This window comes from Procambarus clarkii, chromosome 26 (assembly GCF_040958095.1).
Source record: "Procambarus clarkii isolate CNS0578487 chromosome 26, FALCON_Pclarkii_2.0, whole genome shotgun sequence".
In the NCBI taxonomy this organism is placed as follows: Eukaryota; Metazoa; Arthropoda; class Malacostraca; order Decapoda; family Cambaridae; genus Procambarus; species Procambarus clarkii.
This window is the reverse complement of record NC_091175.1, coordinates 17,213,673-17,223,526: the sequence shown is the minus strand read 5'-3', so window position 1 is coordinate 17,223,526 and position 9,854 is coordinate 17,213,673. Positions and strand designations below refer to the sequence as shown.

General features: G+C 44.9%; 1 protein-coding gene across 1 annotated transcript; it reads right to left on the bottom strand.

Moving 5' to 3' along the window:
- Window positions 1–5,633: 5,633 nt before the first annotated feature.
- LOC138368802 (variant surface antigen A-like) lies at window positions 5,634–8,819 on the bottom strand. The gene is made up of 2 exons (XM_069331499.1): window positions 8,771–8,819; window positions 5,634–6,421 (listed from the first exon to the last, which is right to left on the bottom strand). Exons 1-2 carry the CDS (start codon window positions 8,817–8,819, stop codon window positions 5,634–5,636), a joined length of 837 nt encoding a protein of 278 aa, XP_069187600.1.
- Between the last annotated feature and the right edge of the window lie 1,035 nt (window positions 8,820–9,854).

Genomic DNA, 9,854 nt, shown 5'->3' with positions numbered 1-9,854 from the left:
GATGTGGTTGCGTTAGGGACGTGGTATGACGTGTGGTGGGCAACGCTGGTATGGTTTTTATTGACAGCGCGATGTATGGTACCTAAGTGAGGCGTCAGGTGAGCGGAAGTGAGTTAATGAATTCGTAGTCCGCTAGAGTGGAGATGGCGGCGTACAGCAGGAACTTTGGATGAGTGGGGGGAGGGTGTGGGGGTGAAGGGGGAAATGTTAACCCCTTTAGTTATTTTTGGTGTGGGAAGGGGGGAGCGTGTGGTTGTGGGGGGGGGGGGGAGAGTGGATATGTTGTGATGGGTTATGGATGAGGTAGTCCTGGATTTTTTGTTTTGTTTTTATTCATCCTCACAAATGGATGGTTCCGATGTTAGGTGAACTGAAACATCGCGCTTGCGCACACCTACACTCTCACCCACCTCCCTCCACACATCCCCCTCACCCACCTCCCTCCACACATCCCCCTCACCCACCTCCCTCCACACATCCCCCTCACCCACTTCACCCCTTCCCCCCCCCCCCACTACAAACCCACCCATGGTAGCTTATTCTCGAAATATTTATTTTTACATTACTATGAATATTTACTTCGAAAAATAAATAAATCACTAAATATGACCATCCTTAAAAAGTGTTCCATATACAAGCCCCTTCCTTACACGTGTTCCAAAGTGAACTACTCAAGATAGACAAGTCAGAATGAACAATTCTCAAGGAGATAAATATATATACATAAAAGTAAACACGGCTGATATGTAAGGTTTCACACAACACCCTGTTCATGGCGGACAGAAGAAAATGTATATATATTCTGGTTAGCATTGTAAATGTCTGGCTACGTCTGTGGTAGAAAATAATAATAATAATAATAATAATAATAATAATAATAATAATAATAATAATAATAATAATAATAAACATCCGAAGAGATGCAGGAACCGGTGGAAAATTAACCGGCTCACCTGCCAGAATTCAGTCAATCTAAATCAGGTAATTTTTGTTCCTATTTCCTACCTTGATATACCTCGATATACCTATCTGGAGTATGTTAGGTACTGGGCCCCATGGCTCGTACTTTTGGCTTGTTTCGTCTCGCATTTCTCGTGGTATTTTTGCCCTTATTACTGTTATTGTTAGTACTAGTAGTTCATATTCCACGACTCTGATAGTGTTCTGCCAGCGGGTCTTAGATCCTGAGAATACTTAAGTCATTTTTCTCATTAGAATACTTAAGTAATCTTTCTCATTAGACTATTTAAGTAATCTTTCTCATGTGAATACTTAAGTAATCTTTCTCATTTGACTATTTAAGTAATCTTTCTCGTGTGAATACTTAAGTAATCTTTCTCATTTGACTATTTAAGTAATCTTTCTCGTGTGAATACTTAAGTAATCTTTCTCATTTGACTACTTAAGTAATCTTTCTCATTAGAATACTTGTAACATCGTAAAGTTGTTTTGTTTAGTTTTATTTAAAATATATATAGTACATGCAGGCGATGAGTCACAATAACGTGGCTGAAGTATGTTGACCAAACCACACACTAGAAGGTGAAGGGACGACGACGTTTCGGTCCGTCCTGGACCATTCTCAAGTCGATCAAGTCAATATATATAGTACATGAGTCAAGCCAGACGAGATTTGAGAGGCGCCAGTCTGTCAGCCTGAAAGTCACACCTCTACAGCGTTAATGACCACCTAAGCGACCTGAGGTCAGCTCATGCGAATTTCACCTTTTGAGGTCACCTTGCTTCTGCTAATCTGATAATTGTAGCCTGATAGCCTTCAAACATGCCGACGTTTAAGGAGGCTGTCGTAGGAACTCTTGGGGGTGGTGCTCTAGAATAGTTAGCTAACTGAGTGCGGGATAACGGACTTAAGAGAGCTGTTCCCCCCGGCCTCGTTAGTTAACTGGGAGGGGGGGGGGGGTGGAATAATGGACTAGAGTAGAGAGCTATTTCCCCTACCCTCCGTTACATACTTATGTAATCTTCCTCATTAGAATACTTATGTAATCTTCCTCATTTGAATACTTAAGTAATATTTCTCATTTGAATACTTATGTAATATTCCTCATTTGAATACTTAAGTAATCTTTCTCATTTGAATACTTAAGTAATCTTTCTCATTAGAATACTTAAGTAATCTTTCGCATTATAATACTTAATCTTTCTCATTAGAATACTTAAGTAATCTTTCTCATTTGAATACTTAAGTAATCTTTCTCATTTGAATACTTAAGTAATCTTTCTCATTAGAATACTTAAGTAATCTTTCTCAGATGAAGTGTTTCATGTTTCATAGGAGAATTAGGAGGTTTCATAGCTTATGGGTTAATTTGCTTCACTTTAATGTGCGTGTCGCATCTAAGATCCATAACCGCACTTTCTTGGCCTAGTAAGCAAGGCCCGATTTGCATAACGACGGTGGCTGGAAAGGCGGTACCCGAGAGCTGCCACTCGACGTCGCTGACCAAAACAGGTGAGCACAGACAGACACAAAGTTAGACAAAGAAAGTACTTGGGAATGACCGATAATTATATTGTTCTCGGTCTTAATCTCAGCTATCAGTCTGGCGCTGTTACAAGTCCCTTCCTTCCTTCCTGCCTTCCTTCCTTCCTTCCTTCCGGATTACACTAATGGGAGGAATAAGTCGGTGTTGAGAGAGAGAGAGAGAGAGAGAGAGAGAGAGAGAGAGAGAGAGAGAGAGAGAGAGAGGGGGGGGGGCAGACAGAAGATGGGAAGAAGAGCCTAAATCAGTAGTTACCAGCAATAACCTAACCTAACCTTCACTAACTATCCCACTAAAGTGCCCTTATCCTAACCTACCAGAGGACCCAAAACAGAAAACGGAATAGTACGCCTGTTTCACGAGCCGCTTCCATTTTCTAGTACGACGATTTTTGGGGGGCCTTAGGTAGAGTATATACATCAAAACGCGTCACTCTGTTAGGTGAACGGGTTGCACTACCACCACAAACTACCAGTACTACCACCACCACAACTACCACCACCCAACGCGCACACGGTACACGTTCTGTACGACCAGTCAAATTATACGACCATTGTCATATCCAGTTTCACGATAGTGCCAGGACGCGTGGGTGCCAGAGTCGGGTGTATGGGGGGTTATGGGAGAGGAGGGAGTGTGTTGACGTGGGGTACATGGGACGGGGTCATGTGGGAGAGGAGGGAGCGTGTTGACGTGGGGTACATGGGACGGGGTCATGTGGGAGAGGAGGGAGTGTGTTGACGTGGGGTACATGGGACGGGGTCATGTGGGAGAGGAGGGAGTGTGTTGACGTGGGGTACATGGGACGGGGTCATGTGGGAGAGGAGGGAGTGTGTTAACGTGGGGTACATGGGAGGGGTGTAGGCAGTAGTGGGGTCCGTTCAACTGCTAGAGACCATACTGAAATCACATCAACAATTATAGCAGATGAACGCCATTGTGTTGATGCCCGTGCCTGCGTGTGTGTGTGTGTGTGTGTGTGTGTGCCTGCGTGTGTGTGTGTGTGTGTGTGTGTGTGTGTGTGTGTGTGTGTGTGTGTGTGTGTGTGTGCACTCACCTAGTTGTGCTTGCGGGGATTGAGCTCTGGCTCTTTGGTCCCGCCTCTCAACGGTCAATCAACTGGTGTACAGATTCCTAACTGTTTGTGTCTGAAGCATCGAGCTGACAGCTCTTGGACCCCGCCTCTCTAACCGTCGGTTGTCTAATGTACTGATTGCTGACCTGTTTTCTCTATCTACTACATATATATTTCCACCACTATCACCACCATCATCAACACCAACACCACCACCACCAATATCACCCCCTCCAACACCACTTACATCACCCCCAACACCAACACCACCACTCCCAACACCACCACCACCACCACCACCATCACCACCCCCAACACCACCACCATCACTACCAACACCACCACCACCACCATCACCACCAACACCACCACCACCACCATCACCACCACCACCACCATCACCCCAACATCACCACCACCCCAACATCACCCCCAACACCACCACCATCACCCCCAACATCACCACCACCCCAACACCACCACCATCACCCCCAACACCACCACCACCCCAACATCACCCCCAACACCACCACCACCCCAACATCACCCCCAACACCACCACCACCCCAACACCACCACCATCACCACCTCGTCACCTTCCTGGTGGGTGCCACACGAGATATCCTTTTCAGCCAACTTCTTCCAATATTTTCTTAGATAACAAATAGAGCGCATCAAAGCCTTAATCTTCAAGCCGCCTGAATTCGTTTCCAAACATCTTAGGTTCACTGAGAGAGAAATTATGAGGTAGTGATGTTTTTTCTTCCAGGGATGGGGGTGGACAATGGGTTGATGGGGGAGTTGAATGGTGAAGGGGAGGGTAAATGAGAGTTGGGGGGAGGGGGGGTTGTAGGGGATCAGTTCCGGGATGGGTGTGAATTAATGGGGATAATAGGGGGAAGATTTAATAAGCAATGGTGGCGGCATCAACAACACTATTGCAACAATACTATATCATATCACTTTATCCTCTGATATCTTCTCTCTCCTCTGGTATCATATCTCTCTACTCTTTGATATCTTCCTTCCGGAGTTTTCTCTTTAATCCTCATGTTGCTTTTCTGTTAATTCTCTGGTTCTCACACATTGAAATTCAAGAACTTCATTCTTAATTTATTTTACATTAATACCTTATATCGAGATATCAGAGCTGAGTCGACAAGACGGCGTCTGTGAAGAGTAGAGGCAGGGAAAGGTTATAATATATCTATTTTGCAAAATGGTAAGTATATTATTAATTTGTACAAGAGTTTTTGTTTTAAGTAATCATTATAAATATTACTTTATATATAATTATCGCTTTTGTAAACGTAAATTATTTATCTCTGCACGAAAATATGTAATAATAAATCTCATAGTAAATGTAATTAATGAGTATATAAATAGTAATTAATAATAAATAATTATTATAATTAATAGTAATGATTAATAATTATATTTAATAGGTATATGGTGTATAGTTAAAGGTTTATGGCTCATAGGTCTTTAAGTGGCTTGAGTCATTCTTTCCCCGAAGCTTCTCCAAGCTCACCTATTTTTTATTTAGTGCTTCAGCTCTTGGTCCACACCTTTCCAATTGTTGGTCTTCGTATACAATTAATCCCGAACTATATCTCTTATCATTTCTACTTTTGGTATTTTGAATAATATCTATTTATCTTGGTATTTGTTAATGTAATTTTGTATGTGTATATATAAATGTATTTGTATGTGTATATATAAATGTATTTGTATGGGTTTATGCCAATGTGTATTTGTTAATGTGTAGTTATTTGATATTTGTAACTGTTTATGGGAATATGTATATTTGGGTGTTTGCATGTGAGAAGAAATACGTGTATATTTGAGTGTGTTGGTGTATGTATTTTGCTTTTGTGTATGTGTTCGTATATACAAATTTTGATGCATTCCTGTGCGGAGTTTTCAGTTATTCTTACGCTTTTGTTTTAATGAATACAACGCCGTGTATACGAAGCTGTAAACAAAACAATACAAATTATATTCCAACACACTACCATTTACTCCCCATCTCCCCTCCCCCCCCCCCCCGTCGATCACACGTGCTGTCGACCCCTGGCTGTGTCGACTCCTGGTTGTGTCGACCCCTGGCTGTGTCGATCCTTGGTTGTGTCGACCTGTGGCTGTGTCGACCCCTGGTTGTGTCGACCTGTGGCTGTGTCGACCCCTGGTTGTGTCGACCCCTGGCTGTGTCGATCCCTGGTTGTGTCGACCTGTGGCTGTGTCGACCCCTGGTTGTGTCGACCTGTGGCTGTGTCGACCCCTGGTTGTGTCGACACCTGGCTGTGTCGATCCTTGGTTGTGTCGACCTGTGGCTGTGTCGACCCCTGGTTGTGTCGACCTGTGGCTGTGTCGACCCCTGGTTGTGTCGACCCCTGGCTGTGTCGATCCCTGGTTGTGTCGACCTGTGGCTGTGTCGACCCCTGGTTGTGTCGACCTGTGGCTGTGTCGACCCCTGGTTGTGTCGACACCTGGCTGTGTCGATCCTTGGTTGTGTCGACATGTGGCTGTGTCGACCCCTGGTTGTGTCGACCTGTGGCTGTGTCGACCCCTGGTTGTGTCGACCCCTGGCTGTGTCGACCCCCTGGTTGTGTCGACTCCTGATTTTGTTGACCCCTAGTTGTGTCGACCCCTGGCTGTGTCGACCTGTGGCTGTGTCGACCCCTGGTTGTGTCGACCCCTGGTTGTGTCGACCCCTGGTTGTGTCGATCCCTGGTTGTGTCGACCCCTGGCTGTGTCGACTTGTGGCTATGTCGACCCTTTGTTGTGTTGACTCCTGGCTGTGGGGCCTCTGTCGACCTTGGGTTCAGAACCCTATACACATCTTGAATCCATAAAGGGTAATTACAGACCAGTCAAATTATCCAAATATTATCAGTGACCATTAAACAAATCTTGTTACATAATCCACGTACCTGGTAGAAATTATACCCTCATAGAACTATGGCATATCAAGTCATAAGTACAATATATTACAATGTCTTGATAATTTATTCTCCCTAAGTCATCAACGAAATTGTAAGATATTTTTAAGTTAATTCTAATATAGAATCTTAAATTTCTTAAAAAGGCCAAAATATTAACGGTATGACTGTTGTTGTGGTAGGTGCAGCAACTCGGAACAAAAAGGTTCCAAGTAGCACGGGCTGTGGTGAGCCCGTTATGGTGTGATTGTTAAGTCAAACACCTCGTTATAGTTTCGTAAATAAGGGAGACTTATGCAAATGAACCCAAACAGTGTTCTTGGGATTTGGCTTAATTAAAAACTTGGCAGCAGGGGCTCAGGCGTCTCAAGCATTTTGCTGGTCTTAACACGATTACGCCATCAATCTAATCCAATTAAGATGAGCGCTAAGAGGCCGCCGCTGGGAGCTAAAGCGAAGGAGAGAGTAGGAGGAGCAAGAGGAGAGGGACAGAGGAGTAGGAGGATGAGGAACAGGAGAAGGCGGTGATGGTGGTGTCTACAAGAAGCATATTTGGAATGGGTTTGGTGCATTCTTCAGCTCCCCTAGCCAGAGGACAGGCTGGGGTTGTGATACCTCGGTTCAACCGGTTGGTTCCTTGGATGGACCCGCATGCCCACTATTACTTTGGTACGGCACTTCTTGCAAAAATGTGTCTGATTTCTTCTTGAGAACGTACACTCTTGCTCCTATAATATTTCTTGTGCTTGCATGAATGCTAGTGAACAGCAGTGGGTCCCTGATGTTCATACAGTGTTCTCTGATTGTGCCAATGGCTCCTGTACTCTTCACTCTCTATTCTGCATTTCCTATCATATCGTTCCCTCCAGTCTGTTGTTATTTTACTGACAAAATTTAAGACGTGCCCTTCTAGTATCTAACATGTACGTATTATGTGATATACCTCTCTCTCGTCTCCTTTCTAGAGAGTACATTTTGAGAGCTTTGAGACGGTCTCAATAGTTTAGCTACTTTATAGGTCTATGCGTGCCGTGTGTGTTCTCTGTATTCTTTCTGTTCCAGAAATCTCTCACACTTTGAAAGGGGAAGGGAGTTTCGAGTAGTACTCAAGGCGGGGCAGTTGAAGTGATTTGAATAGCAGGAAAATTGTGGTGTGATTTCAAGATTCTCGTAAGCCATTTTGGCCTTTAAATGTCTGATGCAATATTTTCTTTGGTAAACGTTAGGTCGTCAAACATCACTCGTCCCAGATCCTTTACATGCTGCTCTCTTACTATGAGTTTGGTCTGAGTGCATCGTCTACCCTGAATTTCGTTTAATTTCTACATTTGTACCTTTCTTAAGTATCTATAAGGGGAGAAGAATATATGAAGGAGAAGTTAAGAACAGTCTTCATCACCATTCACCATCTCCAACTAGCAACCATCACCATTTTATGTTCTGCCGCCACCATTCACTTCACCACCACTATCGCCAGCACCACCACCACCACCTCCACCACCACCTCCACCACCGCCGCCACCGCCCCCGGCTTCTCAAAGGGGGAACTCCGGTAAGATCAACAATGTTAAAATTGCTAATATTGTTGGCGCAGCGCTCCAGCTATTTTGCTTGACGCGGAGGACGTGAGAGCTTCGGCCCGCCCACCCAAGGCTGTTTACTCTCACACACGCCCGCAAGCCCCCACGCCCTCACGCCCAGCACCTGCACGCCCGTGTACGCCCATAAATGCTGCCACACGGCCCGCTTCAGAAGTTCACGTTTATCGTCGCCGTTTCCACCAAATTCGCAATTTTTGTCGTGATACCTGAAAAGCTGAATAGAAAACCACGACCTAACCTAACCCTCTTAGTTTTTGAAGATAAGCACAGAATTGACTGAATGAGACGGACGACAACATATAACGAGTCGTTCCTACACGAGCCACAGCACCTAACCGCAAGGCCAGTCAGCGCACGCGCTTACACCGCAAACTCCAGATGTCTGCGGTTCTCAAACGCCCACAGACCGCAAGCCCAGTATCCGCACGTTCTCGATCCGCCCCCACACCATCTTACCCTTGTGGAAGACGGAGAGAGACCTCCGTGGTTTCCGGCCATACGGAAGACACTCAAAAAATCCCTATTTAGTACGTTACTTAATTAGGGATTGACACGCTCTCATTCCCTACATTATTAGTGATTGGTGGGGATCACTAATCCCCACGCCCAGTTCCCCACCCCCACTCAGACAAGCCCACATGCACCCACCCGCCACATTAATCACAGGAGATATACCAGAGAGTTGGAAGTCAGCCATTGTAATGCCAATATATAAATAGGGGAAACAAACACTACAATGTGATGGAAAAGACCAGCACAATCACGGGTTCATGATTGATTGTTGCCGCCAGCAACTCTGTATACTGATTGTGGAGCGCTTACCTAACAGTAGTTACCTAACAGTGAGTGTTATAATTTAACAATCCGGAAGTTCGAGTTCTTTGCCGAATTTGGCCTTAAAGTAGGCAGAGAATTGATGAGGCATAACCAAGCACTTGTGAATCGAACAACCAATCGATGAGGGGACCCACGAACTGGAGCTCGACCACCACATTATAATGAGCACTCACGCATCCACACACGGCACCACAACCTCTCAACCGATACGCACCCTACACCTGGGACACGAACAAGGGGACACAGGTGGAAACTGAGTACTCACATGAGCCACAGGGACGTTAGAAAGAACTTTTTCAGTGTCAGAGTAGTTAGTAAATGGAATGCAATAGGCAGTGATGTGGTGGAGGCTGACTCCATACACAGTTTCAAATGTAGATATGATAGAGCTTAATAGGCTCAGGAATCTGTACACCAGTTGATTGACAGTAGAGAGGCGGGACCAAAGAGCCAGAGCTCAATCCCCGTAAGCACAATTAGGTAAGTACACACACACACACACACACACACACACACACACACACACACACACACACACACACACACACACACACACACACACACACACACAATGTAAGAGTAGGCTGGAATGTATATCCCCCATTCCCGAGTCCAAGAGTCCGGCCAGTAAAGGACAATAGCAGGCATGTTATAATCCGAAAGTTACAAACACAACATTGTTCAGTACTGAACCACCGCGTCCTGCCTATATATAGAAGACGGTCTCCAATAGAGCATTACCACTATCGATTACGACCCCATGAATTTCTTGAAGGTGTGTTGGTGCAAGATAATAGATATATCTTGAGACAAGAGTTAGGCCGCGTCGAGGCCTCGCTAGGGAGCCGTCAGTGTTGCTGGCGATAGATACAAGGAGCCCATTGAGTATATCTAT